Below are 22,799 nucleotides of genomic sequence, written 5' to 3'. Positions count from 1 at the left end.
TGCTACCAACTAGCAGCACAGAATTGATCCCATGCTTTTTGAGCTTTTGGGGAATCTCCTGTCCATGACAATCATGTGAGCGCTTAAAAAGTTCCCAAGTTATTGAGCAGCAATACAACTTGAACGGGTGGGTTTATGCATAAAAATCTCATACACAGCCAAATACCCCACAACAGGCCTTGCTTGAAATTATTAGAAATTTTGGCCATGTGATGTGACTTTTCTAAACACGGCGAACCACATCGATCAAACCCATTGTGAATTTCTAACCATGATATTCTGGATTGGTTTTCTTTCTTTTTTTTTCTTTTTCTTTTTTTTTTTCTTCTTTTTGAATCGAAAGGTTACATATACACCTGTTCGTGAAAAATTACATAAGCCCCTCTCTCTCAGTTGCTAAGCAAGCAATTCAGTAGATCAGCGGATTAGAAAATTGGAGGATGAATCCAACAGCTGTCAGTACCAGTCACCGCCTCTTTCGCTAGTAGCTAGCTAAGATGCAATCCAACAGCTGACATCAGCTTCTATTTTGTATTAAAATATCTAAAATATTTCTCGCCGACACCTGTTCGTGGATACATGTTGTGAAGGCAACGATACACAATTCAATCAGAATTCTGGGGTAAATTGTCTAGACCCAACCAAATCATCCCAGATATTATAAAGAACGAATTCGGGCCTGAGCGCGCATTACCCAGTCATAGTATCTGTTTTCACAAACTCCCAGACACATCAACAACAAAATGCTACCATTTTCCATTACATTAGTATCTGTTCTCATTTCAGTGCCTCTTTTTTCCCCCTGGGAAATGAACACACACAAATTCCACATGCAGGGTCACAAGTCAATGTAACACCATAGCTCATCAGCAAAAAATAAGGTGCGAAAATATTACCTTGGTTGTTCTACCAATTATAATACGAGGTTAACAGCCATATGTACAAAGTATAGAATTAGAAACAGCTTTGGACCTTGTGAGATCATTAAATGAATACAAAATTTCAGAACATAGTGCCATGACAGTCTTTTCTACAAGGATTATGGTGACTTCACAAGTCAACAAAATTGTGGACTTTGTGGCCAACAACATATGGTGAAAGGATTACGGTGACTGTTGTGGCCAACAAAATTGTAGATTTTATTGCAAAAACCAACCTCACGCTGTACAGTATCTAACCCCTCAAACCACCCAGAGGTTGGAGGAACTTCTAAAAAATTGTTTGAGCGTAGAACCTGACCTCTGCTCCCCCCCATCCCGTATAGTGCTGGTGCTTCTCAGCAAAAACCAAGAAAGCTTGTAACGGTTAAATTGACCAGCAACGATCATTTTGATGTGGTGCACGGCTCATGGTGTACGCACATGGATATCCAAGTAGAAGTGAATAATGAAGAATACCAAAGTTGTGTCCAGTATAAATGCAAGTAATCTCGTCCAGTCGCCAGAAAAATAAAATCCTTCCCCAAAGATTAGAAAGATGCTACCTAAATCGAACATAGAAATTTTTAGATCCACGTTAAACAAACCAAAGTATTAGTGCATGTGGGACAAGCTATCCTTGGAAAATTGTGACAGAAAGAATGCTTGCAGTTTTATAATTACTGGTGAGAAGGGCATGCTGATGGCAGAAAACTAACTCTGACAATAACATCCAATTTCAAGATTAATTAATCTATTAATCAATCTAGAGAAAAAGCTGCCATGAACATGAAATGACAGGTCAAATCAATCTAGAGAAAAAGCTTCCGTGAAACAAAAGAAGGTTTAGAATGCATCAGGTTAAAATCTCAATAGGTACAACTGGTATCTTTAAAACTTGCAAGTGGTTCCATTTACCTTTTCAGCACGAGCCTTTCAAATGGAAAACAACCAAAGTATCCAATTGTGTCAACCAAAGTGCAATTGCAGATAAAGTTCGAGGCATAGTTGTAAAACTTGCAATGATTTCTTCCAGAACAGAATTAGAGCCCATATCAAAGTTGCATTGAGGAAAACACTCCTTGTTCATGGCATCAACCAAATCAGCAAGAACCTGAAATATGTTCGCAAATAGCTTGACCAGTAGAGTCTAGAAAAAACTAGTAAAGGTAATTTGTGGGGACAAAACTAAATTCAAATCCTATAGGAAAAATATTAATGAGAAAACCATGATGAGTACCTGTAATAACTCTGCCAGATTAGATGTCCGTCTTAGTCGTTTGACCCATAGTTTATGAGTAGATTTAGTCCAAGCACCCACTAATGCACCTTCAGGCATAACTGCCTGCATATGAAATAGAGAGAATAAAACATCATTTCAAAACCCTGAAAAAGCCAATAAGGGACTGAACAAGAACCTTGACTCTAAGAAACAAAAACTAATCACAACAGAAAGGCATCATATGATGATAGTCTTAGACTCTTAATAGACACTAATTCACAACCTCATAAGATAATTTTGCATGTTTAACTTGTCTCAGAGAGCCTCATAGTGTTAGGACCTGCTGCACTGTTGTGTTTAGCATATCCTTCATAGACAACATATCCTCGGATAATGTTTAGTCCTCCAATTTCAATAACTTTATAAATAGTCCCGGTGCCCCGCCCCTTCAACCAAAGCATTCCTTTTACATTTTTCCAATGTAAACACAAAATCCCATGCTTCACCAATAATCTCTAGTCACCTCTGTCGTCATACATACTCCACCGATCTTGTCTAGAAAAAGTTTAAAAGATTTTCTTAGTGGTACTTAAGCAACGTTCAAGATGCCAATCATTTGAATGCAGGTTGAACTGGGACCATTTCTTGAAAACTCTGCAGAAAGTGGGTCAATTCCCAGTGCGGCCCAGGAGCCCTCATAGGCAGGCTCAACAAATAAAAACATCTGACAAATAATCTAAAATTCTCTATGCTTAAAATAAAGGAAATCTGCCCATTGCTCTAATTAAATATTTAGCAAAAGATAAGTCTCATCAGGAGACTAATTATCAATTCAAATCCAATAAATAAATAAATGCATTATATTCTGGCACACTGCACAAACGGCATTGAACATGCAAGATTTCCCACAATCAAAATAAGCAGAAAAATAAATATAGTTTCTAGCTTTAGGCATATCATGAAGAAGTTAGAAGTTGATGTTGCAAGTGTAAAAATCTGATTTCTTAGATCCAAAATTGATTAGTACAGTACTCTACTAAGGTTGATTCTTGACCAAAGAGAACATTTTAAGGGTTATACAATATTTTCAAATACTACGGAACCAATGCAATATGCTATGCATAGAACTGCATGCCTACATGATGCATATGTGGCTATGTGGAATAGCAGCAAGCTAAAAGCTTTAGTTAAATGACAAACCAACCTCTATTGCATGCACTGCAGCTTTGAGCACTTGCAACTGTGATGATAGAACTTTATGCTTTGGGAATATATCAGTCTTTATGTTATCTCTACATGTGGCGACATGTATGGTGTATCTTTCCTCCAAGTCAAAATCAAGCTCGAATGTGGCATGACAAGTCTTACAGTGCTTCTCATCTCGCCAGTAAAGATCATGACAAGATTCACATCTAGTAAGTGAATCAAGATAAGATCTTTTGCTATATTTAACAGCATTAAGATCAGAATAAAATGAATTCCATAACCATGCATCAAATGCTTGCAGACGACTCCATGATTGTCTTTGCAGCTCTTCCTTGCTCCCCTTCTCAAGAACTACAACAGTAGACAAAGCCAGGAAATCTTTGTTTACCTCAGTCAGGCAAAGATTGTTATCTACATCAGACACAGCTGAAGAACTGTCTTCCCTGGAAATATTCGGTCCCGATTGACCAGAGCAGCTAAGTTGCCCAATTTCAGTATCAACTAGAATATTGGACATTCTCTGGCACAGAGATGCTTCTCGTTTCTTCAAAGATACAAGAAGCTGTGCCTCCCGCATACCCCTACTATCCAAAGCCAACAATAAGGTGCAGAGAGCCTGAAATGAAAGGTAAGCACACGCAGGAAAAGTCTTAGAATTCAAACTGACAGCAAAAAGGGAGAATTGCATTGCGTACACAGACATGAAGAGGAAAATTTACCTCTTCAGTATCAATCACCTCCCAGTGACCATCTTCTGAAGATTCAAAGTAAATCCTCTTGTGTCCTGGATCATATTCATCGCAAGGGCCCAGGAAAAGCCAGTACCTATTGTACCTACGATCAGAACCCAAAAAGATGGACTGCATAGGATGTAAATCGTTTTTAACTTCCATGTCTTTCCCATCTTTCCTTTGACTACAGGATTTAGCCTTTGCACAAAACTTAGAGATACATGTTGAAGAATCAACAGGATTAAACCCAGATGTTTTGTCTGTGTCTTTTATAGTAAGCATTTGTCCAGAGTGTCCAAATGGAGTTGGCAACTTTTGTTGTTTCAGAGATGACCGCTTTATTTTTGCTCCACAAGCATAATGATTGATGCAAGGCACACACTCTGCAATGGGTACCATGGGATCCTGCAGCAATTTGTGATAATAGTCAGTCAGTGAAAGTTGAAAGAGCAGCAATGGTGCATTTCACATCCCAACAATTTTCCTGTGATTATCTGTTTATTTGTTCTCCAAGACCATTAGAATGAAAACAGACAATATGCAAACCTCAACCGCATCAAACCTGAATCTATGGGTATATAAAGAATAATATTGATACTAACATAGATTACAAAAATGATAGGTGATACCTCAGTAGCCTACTATGGAATTTGGAAAATACGTGCCACAAAATAATTAACAGATGGTTCCTTTTGCAGGTATCTTAGGAAAAGTGCCACACCTATATCTTCTGGAACTAAATTATATTTTATCGCGAATTGACATGCATATAAGTTATCACTTAAAACATATATTTTCATGCAATGATCATTCTTAAGGAATCATCACCACCTGCAGGTTCCAGGGCTCCAGGCATCATCATTGACCATTTTCCAGAACTTCAAGCTTTTTGTTTTCAAATGGGAGCTCATATTCAAAACATCCCCTTCACCCCTCAATTGGGGATTATGGATGTGGGTTGAAAGGATAATACACAAGAACTTCTAGCTCATACTGTAAGCAATTTGATGGAATTACTACAAACCATAATATAAAGTAAATCAATATAACTTGCAATGTTTCCAGCATCCAATATTTAAACTATCACTAACTTTGAGTTTAGTCACTTAAGATTCTTTATTCAAACTTTTGTACAAAGAAATGATGGCGTTTAGGTAAACACATTAGGATTCAATTATACGTGCTAAAAAGAATAGAAACATGAAATGCCATTACCACTATGACTTGTGAAAAAACTCAGGACAGTACCAACGCAGGCCAAAATGACAAGGCAGTCATACAAAATCAATACCAAATTCTAAGAAATTTCTATCGCATTTGCAAACAAGGAACCTGATTAGACCAAGTTTTTGAAAAAGAATAGTGGAAGAGCTTTCACATGGAATGTATCAATTAAAAACTAAACAGATTACCTCCATTCTGACACTGGATCCAGCACTAAGGAGATCAACCAAAGCCACCAACATATTCAGCTTTTCCTCAATGCTTAAATCTGAATATTCACCTTCCATGAGTCCCAACAACCATGCTTCCCCTGGATGGCTCTCATCAATTTCAGTGTGTACACTCAAAATGTTAGTCTCATTCCTAGAATGACCATCGCGCTTGAATTTACTCAGAGCTGATGTCCCTGAATCATGCTCAGAGTCATCACCACTGTTGTATCTGTCATTCTCCTCAGAATCATCATCAACGCTTCCAGAGTCCCCAGGATCCAATTCAAAAAATTCAGCTTCCTTCGTGATGGAATGGAAGCGTAGACGGTATGCAGAACATGAGATCTTTTCAAACAAGGTAATATCACTAGAAAGTGTAGAGCATATTTGGCGTTCAAGTTCATTCGCAGTGGCAGCAAGATTCAATTCCACAATCTTCAAAACAGAGCAAACATTTGTCAGTAAAAGAATTGCAAGCCCCAATAAAATGATGAACATTCTGCTAGTGGTGATCGTAAGAACCTAATCACCACCCATTTCCTCCCGGAAACAAACTCCATCAAACAATAAATTACCTTTGAACACTTGGCCAAATCAGAAATCTTCATTCCATTATTTCCTTTCTCGGACAATATATTGAACAGTTCACCCTTCAATGTACCAGGACTTAAGCTATACTTTACCATCCAATTAACTTCCTACAAACACCCATGAGGAAACATTTGTATTAGAAAAGAACAAGCCATTTAAAATTAGGAGATAACAGCAAAATCATCCAGCAACAAATACTCCTTTTTTTTTTTGGGGGGGGGGGGGGGGGGGGGGGGGCAGAGTTGCCCTTTCCGCACATAAGTAGAAAAATAAAACATGGTGAAAAAAAATTTAAACAATTCAGTTACAAGTAAATTAATAACACAATAATAACATATCAACCTCAATCCCACTAGGTGGGGTTGCCTACATGAATTATAACTCGCCAATCACTTCTATCTATGGCCATATCATCTATGCGGCCCTTATAATTCATATTAGACCTAAGATTCTTCCACTAAGTTTTTCTTGGTCTTCCTCTACTTCTTTTACTAAGACTTATTTCACTCCATCTGTCAACAATCCGTGATATCAATTAATCAATCAATCCGTGCAAGATTGGGATTGACTGTCAATGTCAATCCCAAGTTTCCTATTCTATTGATTGATTCCTTTCTCTAGATTAGGAATGTATCTTATAAATATTGTTGTATCTATCCATCTTTTGATTTGTATCCTAAATTGTATAGTTTTCAAACTTAGATTTAGAAACTTTCTTGTTTAGTTTTTAGGAACTTCCTAACTGAACAAGAAGATCTATTATTTAACAACATATATCCCATTGATTTGAATAAGATCGAAGGATTATTTTTCACCTTTTCTGGCATGGTATCAAAACCTGGACAATAGTCACCGTTTCTTTGGAACTATTGTGGTCGTCTTCTGCCTTTAATCTGTTTTTTTTTTTTATCAATCTTCAATCTTTCGAACATCATGTCCACTTCACAAAATACCCAAGTTGATGGGGCTGATTTTAGCAGCACCAACACAACAGAAATTCCGTTTGCTGGAAACAACACTGGAGGCTTCAGAGGAAACTTACCAAGTCTTCAAGTGGCTTACTGGATAAATAGTAAGAACTACTTGAAGTGGTCCCAATTAATTCGAACGTTTCTCAAGGGAAAAAGGAAATTAAGTCATCTGGAAGGGATCGGACCTAAAGAAGGAGATCTGATGTTTGCAACATGGAATGAAGAGGATTCCCTAGTGATGTCATAGTTCTGGAATTCCATAATCCCTGAAATTAGTGACACGGTAATGTTTCTAACAACGGTGTTGATGTTTTGCATTGAGAAAACAGTCCAGAAGGTTAAGAAGAATAGGAGATGTCTCAAGTATTTGAAGCGGCTGGTTTTATTCTAAGTTAGAAGAGTCTAGCTTGGGTGTTTTATTATAAGGGGTATTTCGATCTTTGTGTAAGCTAAATAAAAACCTTGTAATTACCGCCCATAATGTCTATAAATAGGAGACATAGGGCAGGGCAATCACAGATCATCATTCATTCTCTATGATCGAGTGCAGTGTGTGTGAGAGGAAAGGCTTGTGTCCAAGAAAGTCTTTGTAATCTCCAAGAAGATTATACTCGGGTGGAATAGAGATGAAAGAGTGAGATATTGATCATTCTAAAAGTCTCTGAATACGAGTGAGACTGTTGTAAAGAAGAGAGGAAATACTTTGTATAAAGAAGAGTGTTTGTAATCTCTCAAGTGCAGTGAATTCGTGAGTCAGAGAGGAAGAAGAGAAGGACTTCTTGTAACTGTTCTACACTTGATTTCTAATGGAATTGCTCCCGTTCTTGGTGGCTGGATGTAGGGCCATTTCCGTGGCCTGAACCAGGATAACTCTTGCATCTCTTGTGATTGTGGTTTGATTGTTTTATTTCTATTTTCATTCCTTTAATTATGTCTTTCATTACAGTTGCATATTTTTCTGTTGTTTGAGATTGATTTTGGGTGAGGAGTGTGAGTGAATTGGCAACAAGAATCATTGATTGAGTTATCTAAGAGCTCCTAAACTTAACAAACGGCCAAAGAAATTTGAGAGGCAATCAAACTCACATACTCCAAGGTTTGAGATGCGGCTCAAATCTATAAAATTTGAGCAAAGGTGGCAACCATAAAACAGAGGACCAAATCTGTCACTGAGTATGCAAATTTATTGCAAATTTTGTGGCAAGAGCTAGATCATTACTAGTGTCTTAAAATTGTCACGACCCTAAGGTTTAGCTAGGGTCAAGGAAGGAATTGGGAAAAATTTGGGAGAGAAACATATAAGAATTGGAGGGAGATATATAGCAGAAATTAAGAGAAACGGAGGGAAAACAAGGAAGAACTAGAGAGAGAAAGTAAAGAGGGAAATATGAATTCACTAAATCATTCCAACATACATTTCTCTACATGCTATGGCCTATTTATAGGTTGTTCAACTAATAGAATATTGTAGAACAGCACTCATGTGCACTTTAACAGAATGAATAGCATCTCCTAACCAACAATTGTAACTAATGGCAGCATTGCTCCTCTGATTCCTTTTAGGTCATGACAAAAATGAAGTGTGGTAAAGATGCAGCCTTACACAAGAAGTTTGTGGAGAAAACATATGATCTCCTAGCTAGCTTGAACATGGAGTTTGATATGGTAAGGGTGCAAATCCTTGGTAAGGAGGATGTGTCATCTTTAAATGAGGTTATTTCTATTGTTCATGCAGAAGAAGGAAAAAGGGGTGTCATGTTGGAAACTGCTCTAGTGGAGGCGTCAGCCTTGGTATCTTTGAATACTCATGGTCAAGGTAAAGGATGAGAGGAAAAGAAGGCTATGGATCGGGGTACTCTATGGTATACCTTTTGTAAAAAACCTAGGCACACCATAGAGAGGTGTTGGAAGCTCCATGGAAAGCCTCCCACTCCATGGAAAGCCTCCCAAGAGTGGGTCACTAAAAAATCAAGGCCAAGTGTACATGGCCAATGGTCACCAGCAATCAGACCAAAAGGGATCTAAACAAGGAGACACCCTGGAGTTTAATTGGGCAAAGATTGAAAAATTGAAGAATTTCTTAGAATCTCTCGAAAAAAGGATTGCAAAAGGGGGTGCTTGCTCTCTGGCTCTCAGAGGTATCTCTTCTAATTCTCTTGCTCTATATGCTTCAAAAAAAAATCCCACCACCTCTGGATTTTAGACTCGGGGGCTACAAATCATATGACACCTTTTTCTCATTACTTTACTACCTATAGCCCTTGTTCTAGTTCCCGAAAAATCACTCTAGCCAATGGTTCTTTACTGTTGTTGGCTAAAGAGATGTTATTCTTAATAAACATTTCACCCTCAAAAATGTGCTCCATGTTCCCAAACTATTTACTAACCTGATCTCCATCCAAAAGCTTCTTTTAAACACTAATTGCAATGTTATGTTTTATCCAACCCATTGTGAGATACAAGAATAGGGCACGAGGAAGAGGATTGGGCCTGCTAAAGCTAGGGTTGGGTTGTTCTACCTTGAGGGATCGGATGGACAGGACACACAAGGGCAGATTCCTCTTGTGTCATGGTTAGTTCAGTCCAACAAGGATCTAATATGGTTACATCATTACAGATTTGGTCATCCTTCCTTTTTTACTCTTAAAATGATGTTTTCAGAATTGTCTAGGGGTTTAAGTGTCAACAGTTTCCATTGTGTTGTGTGTGAGTTTGCAAAACATAAAAGAGTTTCTTTTGCTTCATCTAATAAAAGGACTAGTTCTCCATTTACCTTAATCCACAGTGATATTTGGGGGCCCTCATCAGTTCTTAATATTTCTAGAGCAAGGTGGTTTGTTGTCTTTGTTGATGATTGTACTAGAGTAATATGGCTATATCTTTTGAAAACTAAGGCTGAAGTTAGTAATATTTTCCCTACATTCTACAATATGATTAAAAACCAGTTTGAAATAGGTTTCAAAAGGGTTAGATCAGACAATACCAAGGATTTTTTCAATCAATCCCCCTTTATTTTTTTCCAACAGAAGGGTATCATCCATAAATCATCTTGCCCTAACACTCCTCAATAGAATGGAGGGGCCGAGAGGAAAATTGGGCATGTTCTTAATGTTATTTGAGCGTTTCTATTCCACTATAATGTTCCCAAACATTATTGGCGAGAAGCAGCCCTAACAACCACATTTCTTATCAAAAGGCTGCCCTCTCAAATCCTTAGACCTTGCAGCCCAATTCAACTGTTAACCAAATTCTTTCCTGACTGTCATGTGTCTAGTCAAAGGGTTGAAACCTAAAGTATTCAGGTGCGTCTTAATAGGGGTAAGTTAAATCCTCGAGCTTTAAAATGCATGTTTCTTGGGTATTCATCTACTCAAAAGAGCTATCGATGTTATCATCCGCTTACAAAGAAATACTATGTGCCAGTCGATGTCACCTTTATAGAAGGCGAATCCTTTTTTAGTAAGTCCCAATCCTCATGTCAAAGTCCACTTTTTATTCCTAATGATCATGATCTGTCATTATTTCCTCTACCAACCACTAGTCCAAAGGACTCACTAAGCATGACATTAAAAGAGCCTGTCCCAAGTACTCCTCGGCCATTACTGATATACTCAAGGAAAAAATGGCTGGCTACTATTCCTATGAAGGTCACAAAATCTGATTCAAACCATACTCCTGAATCTGACAGCACCAACAACACCATCAGCTCACCTTACACATCATCAAGTAACCCCATTGTTGAGCCTCTCATTCCTGATGATGCGAACTCTATATCCCATGTTAACCCTACACCCGAACTAGCATCCTCCAACAGTGATCTTGATTGGCCTATTGCCCTTAGGAAGGGTATTAGGGCTTGCAATAAACACCCCTTACATTTGTTCCTCTCTTATTCCATATTGTCATCCCCTCACAAAGCCTTTCTTACCAACCTTCATACCATTCCTATTCCACAAAGTTTTTCTGAAGCTATAGAGAATAAGCATTGGAGAGATGCTATGAAAGTTGAGATGGCAACCCTAGAGAAGAATCGGACATGGGACCTTGTTTCATCGCCCCAAAGGAAAACATCCAGTAGGCTACCGTTGGGGGTATACAGTCAAATATAAATCTGATGGATCTTTGGATCGTTATAAAGCCCGATTAATAGGTAAAAGGTATACTTAAGTATATGGAGTCGATTATTTGGACACGTTTGCCCCTGTTGCTAAGTGGAACTGAGTTTGTGTCCTTCTATCCTTAGCTGCTAACCTAGGCTGGCAATTGCATCAATATGATGTCAAAAATGCATTTTTGCACAGGGATCTTAAAGAAGAGGTTTACATGGATCTACCAACCGGTTATGACTCCCAAAATTAGGAAAAAGTGGTGTGTAAGCTTAATAAAGCCCTATATGGCTTAAAACAGTACCCGCAGGCATGGTTTGGTAGGTTCACAAGAGTAATGCTTGAACAAGGATATCGACAAGGCCAAAGAGATCATACTCTCTTTGTTAAACATTCGGTCACAAGGAGAGTAACCATACATATTGTCTATGTTGATGATATTGTAGTTACATGCAATGATGAGGAGAGCATGCATAGACTAAAGGATTGCTTAATCGGTGAGTTTGAAATAAAAAAATTTGGAGCGTTTGAAGTATTTCTTTGGCATAGAAGTGGCACACTCAACAGAAGGTATTTTTATTTCCCAACAAAAATATATCATTGACCTTCTAACTAAGAAAGGAATGCTAGGGTGTAAGGCAGTAGACACCCCCATTAACCCAAATCATAAGTTGGGAGATGTTCTAAGAGATGATATGATTGACAAGGGATCCTATCAAATGCTGGTTGGGAAGCTTATCTATCTAGCTCATACTCGGCCAGACGTAGCTTATGAAATGAGAGTAGTCAGTTAGTTCATGCACAACACTAGAGAAACTCACTTAAAGGCAACCTATCGAATACTTCACTACTTAAAGGGGACACCTGGGAAGGGACTTTTGTTTAAGAGAGGAGGAACTATAACCCTTGAAGCCTACATTGATGTTGATTATGCAAGTTTTGTTGTGGATAGGAGGTTTACCTCAAGTTATTGCACTTTTCTAGGGGGCAATCTTGTCGCATGGAAGAGCAAAAAACAAAATGTGGTGGCTAGGTCAAGTGTAGAAGCTGAATTCCGATCTATGGCCTTAGGAGTGTGTGAATTATTGTAGTTAAAAATCTTGTTGGATGATCTAAAGGTTCAATGGTAAGGTCCTATGAGGCTTTATTGTGATAATAAATCAGCAATAAGTATTGCTCACAATCCAGTTCAACATAACAGAACCAAGCATGTTGAAGTGGACAGACATTTCATTAAGGAAAAATTGGATAAATGGCTTATTTGTACTCCATATGTCTCCTCAAATGATCAACTAGCAGATATGCTAACTACGGGATTACCTTCAGTAGTGTTTCAAAGGTTTGTATGCAAGATTGGAATGGAAGATATCCACTCCCAATCTTGAGGGGGGGTGTCAACAATCCGTGATATCAATCAATCTGTGCAAGAATGGGATTGACTGTCAACGTCAATCCCAAGTTTCCTATCCTATTGATTAATCCAGTTTCCTATTCTATTGATTGATTCCTTTCTCTAGATTAGGAATGTATCTTATGAATATTGTTGTATCTTTCCATCTTTTGATTTGTATCCTAAATTGTATAGTTTCCACACTTAGATTTAGAAACTTTCGGGTTCAATTTTTAAGGACTTCCTAACTGAACAAGAAGATCTATCATTTAACAGCATGTATCACATTGATTTGAATAAGATTGAATTATTATTTTTCACCTTTTATCAGTGTTCAAAAATGTGCTAGGCGCTAGTCGGGCGGCAGGCTAGTGCCTAGGGCGCCTAGGCGGCGACTAGATCAACAGCAAGCTTACTGCTGCAACAAGGAGCAACCAGCAAGTTGATGCAGCGAGCAGCAAGCAGCTACAGCATGCAGCAAGGAGCAGCAAGCAGTAACGCAACAGACGAGATCGATGAGATCGGAGGAAGATGGAAACATACCGGAGGAAGATGAGATCGGCGACGAGAGATGACAGCCAACAGATGAGATCGGCAGTGGCGAGAGAGAACAGCCAACAGACGAGATCGACGGCAGCGGCGAACGACCAAGAGACGAGATCGACAGCGAGAGAGAGAGAGAAACGACCCGCAATGAACGACCAGAGACAGAAAGGGAAGGGGGTAATAGGTTTGCCCAGGACGCGCACGACCTAGGCAACCCTAGCCGCACACGACCCAAGCGGTTTGGCATCACCTGGGCGGACTAGGCGCCGCCGTGGCCCGATTAATCGGGCCTGGCGACTAGGGGTGCCCAGCAGCCCTTAATCGCCGCGGCCAGTGGCCGCCTAACGCCTAGACAGCCGCCTAGGCCGAATTTTCGAACACTGCCTTTTATGGCACCATCCAGTCTCCTAAAAGGAGCCTCATCTAATCTTTTTCTCACATGACCAAATTATCTTAATCGTGTCTCAATGTCTCATCTTTGGTGAGAGTCACTCCAACTTTATTGTGAATAACTTAATTTTTTATTTTATCTTTTTCTTGTATGATCACACATCCATCATAGCATTCTCAAAGTAAATTAACAATGGTTGAAAATTATAAATATTTATAACAATTTGGGGTTAAAAATGTTTAACTGATTATCCAAAAGAAAATAGTCAACTAACTTAAAATATAATAGACTATCTTGACCTTCTCACTCATCATATGATTAGATAGGTCATTTCACTGGGATGTCTCTACTCTTTTTATTGTCTACTCTAACTTCATGGGAGAGACTTCAGCAGTGAAATCATGGTATGGTTTTCTATGTTACTAAGTTTGTTCCATGGAAACCATAATTAGGATCTGATGTTCTTACTCTTCTTATCTCTATATCATAGATATACCCATGCCTACAAAGCAAATATGACACATAAAACACCAAATTACGAATAGCTACAATTGACATGACAAAGACATGCTGAGATGGTAATTTTGTTTAAAAAACATAACATATCACAACGGGATGCAACAAAATATATACACATAAATATATATATATATGCTTTTATATGTTTGTATGAAACTATAACAACAATTCCTACATTCTTAAATTACAAGTGCATTTATATTATATAAATAATAGTAAAGAAGAAGGTAATTTTCTGCATTTCAGAAAGTAGAAAGAAAGTCCAAAAATAGTAAACATGATATCTAAAATTAACAGATACTGTGCCTTCACATGGAAAAGAAATTTGAGCAAAAGAAAGCCTCAATTGAAAAAATGTGTTTGCAAGCACACATGCACACGCATGCATTGCAGGACAAGAAAGAGATGAGGACGCATACAGATGAGGCATGAGAACGATGACCAATCATTCTGGGCAATTTTCCAAATTATTAAATGTTAAAACTTGGTACCTTGTTATGAGTTTCCTTCAGCAACATAGCATGTTTTGAACCAAAACCAGCCGATACAAATACTTGACGCAATATTTCAGCCCATGTCAAAGAGTTTACAGATTTCTTCCAGAACTCCAGAATGGAATTTTGATGTTCAACCTACCACCATAAATAAGAAAGTGGGGAAATTGATAACCACCATAAATATGAAAGTGGGGTAATTGATAATCATTGCATTTAAGATGGGATCCTTACCACAAATAATACATGGTTAACTAACAACTCAAACAATTTAGAATAGAAGCATGGAAGTGAAAACTAAAATCTTTCCATCAAACTTTGTCCCTAGCATTTCACCATAGAATATATATTCTTGTCTTGTCCAAGATCTTTTTGAAATCAACATCTCCACAAGCCTATGTCATGCCATATCATACTGTGTGTTCATGTCCATGCTTCGTAGGTTAGAGCCAGTAAAATCATATTTCATTATACAACTTTAAGTGCACCAATGGCATCAGTAAAAAATTCATCTACATCCCTTCTCAATCAACCCTGGCCAAAAACATCTCCTACTTAATTTTTCAAACTTTACTTTTATTTCTCAACACCGTTAAAAGAAGGCCAGTCCAAGACAAGGTAAAGCACACTCGCATTCATATAATCCAAATGGGGCCCCACATACTTGCTTTGAACTATATAACCTTTCAACCTATGTATGTCCCTACTTCAACACTTTTCACACAACCTTTTTCAAAAGCATTCCTAGCTTTCTTTTAGTGCCTCAAATAAGCATCCTTAGAGAAGTTCAACTTCAACACCCAAATGTTGTCAACCAAAAGAAAAAAAGAACAACAAAAAAAGACAAATGCATAATTTTCAAGCAACAACCATCTAATTGAGGAGTGAATTCTACAGCCCTCATTGTTATTGATCCCATCCCAAACCAGTTTCAATCCCATGTAGCCCAATGAGGAATGAAGCACTCAACAGACTCACAAACATCGCTTCTAGATACATCATTAGCACTAACAAAGCAATTCATTATCACTGTTAGCTTCAATGTTTTAAATAACAACAAAGTGAAATGGTAGCAGATTCTTAAAGTGGTAGACAAGAAAATGTATTCCTTAAAGAGAACAAGCAGCGATATGGGGAAAAAATTATGTAAGTAAACAAAGAAAGAAAAAGAATAAAGTACAAACTCCTCAAAACATAAATGCAATGCAATCAAATTAACATTGGTATGACTCCCTGATACTCACTGAGTGAAGTAACTCGAGGAACTTGCCATTTTTGCTCACATGAGGAAAAGTTCCCCGACTAAGCTCCATTTCAACATCAGATAGAAGAAGTTTGAGAAGGGCCAGATGAACTTTCCCAAGTAACATTGATTCCTAATCCATATAGAAGCAAAGATATAATTAGCATGGAACAACCTGAAAACCACTTAATGGACAGAAAGCTCTAACAAATTGAAAGAGCAATATAAAAATCCAATTAATCAATCACACCTTGTCACAAAATGCTTGAGCAAATTCATCCAGGGTGAAGGAAGATATATTGAGCATAGCAGCATAAGTATAAAGGAAGTGGAAGACCTGAAATAGACAAGACAGCCACTAATCAGCAAGATATTAACAGCACAAGATAAAAATTTCAATGCATCAATAACAGATCATGCTCAAGGATTACAAGTCAATTCATAGTGGCATTACTTCTTTTATTGTTTTTTTGATGAACAATCCACTGTGTGGCTACTACCAAATCATCCACAAAGTTAGTGAATTCCTCACAATACATTAAATTTGAAATATTATCAATCACATATAGCACAACAGATGAAGAAGTAACAACAACCTAACTGTATTGAATATACATTCAAGAATGAATAGGTTTTGTGTTGATTGAGACCCATGAATGTTGGTTTGGAAGTGCATCATCCCTGACAACCCTCCATTTCCCATAGGCAGAAGTTATCTCTTCATCATATGGAAATATATTAACAAATCTCCAATCGAGATGTATAGTTAATCATCAGCTGCATGAAATTTGGTTCAGCAGCAAGAACGCTAATAATTTTCACCAAAACCAAAAAAAAAAAAATGTTTGTTTTATCTCCGTGCCTAACAAGAGAACAATCACTTCTACTAATTCCATATGAAGACCTTAGTTGTGAACGGTGAGCCTCAAACGCAAGGCGCAAGGGAATAAAACAACCCTAAATAACCGATGAAGACAGACCCATACCCCTAAAAGCCTCTCTTCCTTCTTGAGATACCAGTGAGCAATTTACACTTCTTCTTCTGACAAGATTGGTCGGTCAAAGCCCTTTCCAAAGTTCTATTTAGGTTTCAGGGGCCCGCCCCCAAGCCCCCACACCATCCAAACTCAGCGTAGCACATCACTAATCAAGTCAAGCAACAACAATATTTTTTTCTCAGTGTGCCTTGCCTTTGCCAGGCGCGCTCCTCAAGCCCCCTTTGCACCTTATTGCGCCTTGAACCTTTAATAACTATGATAAAGACATCAAACACTACCGACATGGTCTTTCCTCATTCAAAATTTTTCTGGCTACCAACAAGATGGAAACTAACACTCTTTATTGCGCCTTGAGCCTTTAATAACTATGATAAAGACATCAAACACTACCGGCATGGCCTTTCCTCATTTGAAATTTTTATGGCTACCAACGAGATGGAAACTAACACTCTTTATCATGTCTAAGGCATATGGTAGGAAAAAAAACACTTCAGCTAAAAACAAGTAAAAAAAAAAACAGTGGAAAGTTATCCTTCAACAATTCCTAGGTCAATAAGTGAATTAGTTCACTTCTCTAAACAAATCTGCTCACATTTTTTTGGAACTTTCTCATAGGTTTCGGTACTTCACAAGAAAACTGTACAAAGGGAAGAATGTGAAAAAGCAGAGAAAAATGAAACCTGGAGAAATAAGACTCTCAAAAATAAGTGAACTAGATCATTTAGAGAAATTGGTCGACTTATTTATAAGTGCAGGAAATGTCAACGAACAAATTCATCTCATGTACCAAATTGCTATATTGCAAAAAGCATCAAACAATAAATAGGTTGATATTACTCAGATGGAACAAGCATTATAACAGGTCAAAAATATACTAATAATAACAACGATAAATTAAATATTTCCCATATTCACCTTAAACAATTTCTTTAAAATCTCTGTTGAAGAACCCCATGGCTGCATATGGAGCGGTGGCCTCATCAAGACAGAATTTGGTGGAAACTTAGCCAGCAAATCTGAACAAATAAAAAACAACAAAACAAGAGGACTAAGATAAAACGATCTCTGCTATGAATACAAACATAAAAGGTCCCTGTATCAATTGACAGCCAATTAGTTTCATATGAAAATTTCCAATAAACATTCTCACCCCATTAAGTTGTTAGTTTGCTCCTTACAATGGAAAAGGAAATAACAATAGCTCAAAAGTTCCTAGACTTTGAGAAGTTTTTTTTATGCAAGCCCATTAGCACCTTTTGTCCCATAATTCCAAAAATGAATGTTCACATACAACAATAAGAATCACAAGCCTTAATCCCAACAACATAAATTATCGATTTCCAACCATCTCTATCCATCGCCACATCATCTAAAGGCCATCATGTCCTACGCCATGTTTATATGTTTCCCACCAAGTTTTCTTTGCTCTTCCTCTACCAACTTTCTCTATTTCATCCACTCCCGCACAAGTGTGTCAACCAGTCTTCTAGATGCTGACATAATGTATACAAAATATTCACACCCATAAAATGTGATGTTGAAGAATATAAATGAAGTGCACACAGAAATGAACTATGGAGTACATAAAGATTAATGACATGTATCAAAAAAGTACAAAAATGTACACAGCCTATACATTGAACTTTCATATTTACAAATGCCCTGCCTACATCTCTCCCTTTCTCAATGCCGCACCACCACCAAAAAGAACAAAAAATCGAAAAAGAATGATAATAAGATTCAAATTTGAGTTTGAACTGGTGTTTTCACCCCTACTTCCAACTTCTTGCATGCTTGTGGAAGTGGACTTCATATCCATTATCAAAGGCTTCAATAAATAATGGAAAACCAGGAGCAGGAGCAAAATTTTCTTCATGTAAAAAGCCATTAAACCATTACATTTTATGGTAAACAAAATGGAGCAACGCACAAAATTATAAATCTACACAGCCTAACAGTCCCTTGGGCAACAATCACGTGGTGTAAACAGTATTACTCCAATGGAGAAACTCATAACAAGTTTCTTTTCTTTTTCAATAAATAAGAAAAACTAATGCAGGTAAAAATAATAAAAATGGCATCTAGATCAACCTTTGCAAAGGGAACAACTATGCAACCCATTGGTAGCAAAATGAGCCGAGCATGTTAGTGGATTCGGTCCTGCTTGTAGTTCTCTTAACTCCAACTCTTCATCATCAACTAGCATGGCAAAATTTTCAAGATCTGCTTGGCATCTCACTCCTTCTAAAGCAAGTTCACATTTTTCTTTGGGTGGCTGCTTTTGCTTCTCACCATTATTGCCTTCCACCTTCAACCATAACAAGGCCAAGCCCATGTTACCATAGCTGGTGGTACATAAAAAGCCAGGAATGCAACTGCACATATTTACCTTTCTTCTATTTATGAGGGGTTTCTTCTTCTCTTGTAGTTTAGTTACTTTTCCAAATCTTCTCTGCACATAACAAGCAATTCGACATTAGCAAGCAACAATAATCCAAGCCTTAATCCCACTATGTGAGTTCAACCACATGAATTCTAGTTTTCCAACCACCTCCATCCATAACCAAATCTAATTCAATGTTAGTAAAGTTTCTTGCACAAATCAAAAATCTAGTCATGGTATAATTGATACATTCACCAGGAGCAAAACAACTTGTACAATTTAGCAAAAACAAATCAGACAATTTACCACCACAGGTTGTCGTTTTTGTGATTTTCTCTCTTGAACAACTGGTTTTTTGGAAGCAGAATCAGAAATCTGGAAAGGGGCAGGCTCTCCATTAAAATTAACACCAGTAGGAAAATCTCCACCATCAGGATTGATTGCTCGCCAAACAGTCATCAAACCTTTCCCGATACCATGTTTCTTCACAGCAGCACTCTTTTTGTTGCAGACTTGATAGTCAAAGAGCGTAGGTTCGGGAACCTAAAAAGAAATATATAACCTAATTTAGAGGTAAAGAGGACAATATCATTTCAAAATCCCAACTATATATGCATTCCATTACCTTTCTCCTTTTGACTGCTCTTTGCTTTTCATCACAGGAATGATCACAATTTCTGGATGTCTTGTTCCCCCTTAGTGCTCTTTGGTTTTCTTGGCAAGAGCGATGAGAATTCTTGGACCCTGGTTGTCCATAAACACAAAATACAATTAAGCAACCAGAGGAGGACAGATCAAGAGCAAGTCACCAAAAAACTGAACAAAGTGCAGGAAACAATTGGCAATCTCACTCAGACAGCAAGGTGTGATTTTAAAAAGCACAGACAGTTCTATAAAAGATTTTTATCGTGTCAAGCAATAGTACTCTCAAACACTTTCAAATGTAAGTAAGACACACATGAACTAGTGACTCTCCCCACTTTGCAATTGGAGTCATTTTTGTATAGCATTGCCCTAACTTTTTTGCAAATAGGTTACTTCCACAACTTGAACTCGTGACTTTCCAATCGTAAAGGAGCCTTAATGTTGCTACTAAAGATCGCCCTTATTAAACAAATTAGCTCATCAAACAATCTTGCATGTCCTTTAGTTAAACAAATTAGAACCCTGTCAGAAGTTTAAAAGGTAAAATCAACTAGAGAATAAAAAGAATGTAGAAGTATATTAATTGGTTCTCACCTAAACTTTTTAATTTTTAGAATCTTAAATTCCAAAACATAAAAGCTTGCAAGAATATATAAAAAGACTTTCTAATTACACTTTTCCTATTATGTAGAATGTGAGTTATTTTATGCATACACAAATAGAATGGAATTTTTGCTACTTTTTCAATATACTTGGTGGTCTGTGAACATTAATTATCCAGATTTGGCTGATAAAGTATAAAATAACATAAATTCTTCCATATCCATGCTGTGGCCATTATCCTCGTTCCCTCCAGATCAGTATCTCACATCCTCATCCATATTGTGCCATATCAGGACTGGACCCTTACTACTTAGAAAATCAATTCCTTCCAACAACAAATGAAAAGGGTAAGATAAACCACTGAATACCTACTTTTGTGTTTCAAATATACATTTCATAGATTCACCTCGAGCAAGGGTCTTCAATTTCCTCCACTAAACTAGATGATAGTATAGTTAAAGAAAAAATGTCGGTCTCACCCATACTTTCTGCATTTATAGAGGCGCCACCAAGCAGGCTGAGGAATCAGACAAAGACAGCAAACATCCAAAAGTTGTGCAGTAAATGGTGAATAATGGTGAATAAGTTGTGTCTATTAACAGGACCCGAAATATGGTACTATCTTCATCTTGAACTATTGAGCCCTTGTACCAGCAGAGCAGTTCTAACAACAGAAAACAATTATAACTGCAATGCACCAATGCAACACTATACTCTATATTTTCTAGTTCTATCATTGCTCCACTTTGACCAAGTTCAAGAGAAGAACAAAAGCCACCGTAGCTTCTAGAATTGGACAACATATATCTTTCGAGAAGTGACCAACATCTACATAAAACGAACAAGACACCACACTTCTTTTTATGAGTACCTCTTCCTAATAAGTGTCATTAAGAGTGTATGGAAGAACTATCTGTATTAGAAAGAAAAGGTAAAAGCGACCCACAAATGGTAAACAAGACCCAGAAAGCGCACTTTAGTCACTTGCTATTCGCTAAACCCCACCCGAGAGAGAGAGAGCCCAAAACAAAGAAGGTGCAGAGTTCAAATCCTGGCATGGATATCAGTTGTTTCTTCATCTCGATTATCAAATAATTTAGCAGAATCGTTTCCGTGTGCTATTCCAAGCATGACCAAAATAGCGAGCTCTGAAACAGCAATAGTTGCACGTAAAAACTATAAATACTCGCTGAATTATTAGCATCAGATTCCGATTGAACGACAATTTAGGAGAATTCAGCCATACCAACAAAATTCTTCCCCTCGTACTATCCCAAACCATACCTTTCTTACAACGGCGAAACGCTTGTGAAGGAAGGGAATCGAACGCCACACCAAGCGGAGGGCCATCCTTGCGGAACACCTTCTTCAGGATGAAGTCCGCACTCAAGAGGGCGCTCTGCACGCGGAGATTATGAGCCTTCGGCTCTTCCTTCTTTCCCTTGCTCTTACTAATAAACCCTCTGTTGTGCGCAGAAGCCGAGCCATTGCACTTCTGACGCCCCGCCATCGTCGAACCACCAGTGAGCATCAGTTCGCCATCAATGATAACTTCCGGGGTGGATTGACAGATGTATTGATGAGAGATGCAGATGAGAGTTCAGTCTCTTTTGAGAGATAGATGGAGATGCAGGGAGTGGAACGAAAGAGATTGTCTTATTAGAGTAGGAGTAGGGTTTTGGGTTTTTGGAAGATTTTTCATTCGTTTCATTTCGCCCCCTTTTTTTTTTAATTTCTTTCTTCGAAATATCTGGCTCTGGCCCGACTGTGCGAGTGTCAGTGAGATTGGCCGAAAACCGGCTCAAGAAACCAATCCGTCCGGTTCACCTTGCCCAAGCATGAAGTAAGTGTCCGCCCGGGAGATTTTTTATTTAATATTTTTTGACTTAATTTTCTTACACAGACACCCTGCAAAGCCAGATATGCTCACGAGAGAGTCTTATAAAAAATGATAAAAAAATAAAATTATTCCCTCAAACTTTACAAAGCATTACCCTTGTCTCTACTCTCTCCTTGCTCCCTTTCTATGGCCACGTCTCCGCTATTTTTACCTCTCCACGGTGTTTCGTCGCCTCATCTCCGTCACCGCCTCATCGACCGTCGATGGAAGATGCAGCAACGGTCGACGAGGTGAGGAGAGGCGACGATAGCAACGATGCGACGATGACATAACAGCGAGGCATCAAGAATAAATGAAGACAACGGAGGCATAGCCATGGGAGGGGAATGAGGAGAGAGCAGAAGCAATGCTTTGCAAATTTGCAAAGTTTGAGGGAGAAATTTTGTCTTTTTACCCCTTTTCTGTAAGGCCTTCGATAATCTTCTCGGGCTCCCAAGACTTTTCCCCCTTTCGTGTTGCTTAAACTCTTATCCAACTAAATTAAGTTAAGTAAATGTTCTAATTGAA

General features: G+C 38.0%; 1 protein-coding gene across 2 annotated transcripts; it reads right to left on the bottom strand.

Moving 5' to 3' along the window:
* Positions 1 to 199: 199 nt before the first annotated feature.
* Positions 200 to 22,083, bottom strand: LOC127801786 (homeobox-DDT domain protein RLT3). 2 transcript variants are annotated; one of them, XM_052337199.1, is made up of 17 exons: positions 21,677 to 22,082; positions 21,368 to 21,540; positions 19,770 to 19,888; positions 19,451 to 19,687; positions 19,151 to 19,213; positions 18,853 to 19,069; positions 17,677 to 17,777; positions 16,014 to 16,100; positions 15,765 to 15,896; positions 14,518 to 14,658; positions 6,088 to 6,210; positions 5,489 to 5,947; positions 4,065 to 4,481; positions 3,344 to 3,961; positions 2,158 to 2,262; positions 1,836 to 2,031; positions 200 to 1,483 (listed from the first exon to the last, which is right to left on the bottom strand). In XM_052337199.1, the coding sequence occupies exons 4-16, from the start codon at positions 19,601 to 19,603 to the stop codon at positions 1,840 to 1,842; spliced, it is 2,808 nt and encodes a 935-aa protein (XP_052193159.1). In that variant the 5' UTR covers positions 19,604 to 19,687; positions 19,770 to 19,888; positions 21,368 to 21,540; positions 21,677 to 22,082; the 3' UTR covers positions 200 to 1,483; positions 1,836 to 1,839. The 2 variants fall into 2 exon arrangements, with proteins under 2 accessions (XP_052193159.1, XP_052193151.1); XM_052337191.1 differs by lacking the exon at positions 21,368 to 21,540 and having other exon boundaries at positions 21,677 to 22,083.
* Positions 22,084 to 22,799: the final 716 nt, after the last annotated feature.

The sequence above is a fragment of the Diospyros lotus genome, chromosome 1, assembly GCF_014633365.1.
Source record: "Diospyros lotus cultivar Yz01 chromosome 1, ASM1463336v1, whole genome shotgun sequence".
Taxonomy (NCBI): Eukaryota; Viridiplantae; Streptophyta; class Magnoliopsida; order Ericales; family Ebenaceae; genus Diospyros; species Diospyros lotus.
This window is presented reverse-complemented; position numbering and strand designations above follow the sequence as displayed.

What these genes read in the sequence shown, in the direction of transcription:
- LOC127801786 (XM_052337191.1), bottom strand. Translation starts at nt 21,923, where the DNA reads ATGCTCACTGGTGGTTCGACGATGGCGGGGCGTCAGAAGTGCAATGGC. An exon ending in GAGCAGTCAAAAGGAGAAAG is followed by an intron (nt 19,688 to 19,769) that starts GTAATGGAATGC and finishes ATTTCTTTTTAG; the next exon opens with GTTCCCGAACCTACGCTCTT. An exon ending in ATTTGGCCAAGTGTTCAAAG is followed by an intron (nt 5,948 to 6,087) that starts GTAATTTATTGT and finishes TCTGTTTTGAAG; the next exon opens with ATTGTGGAATTGAATCTTGC.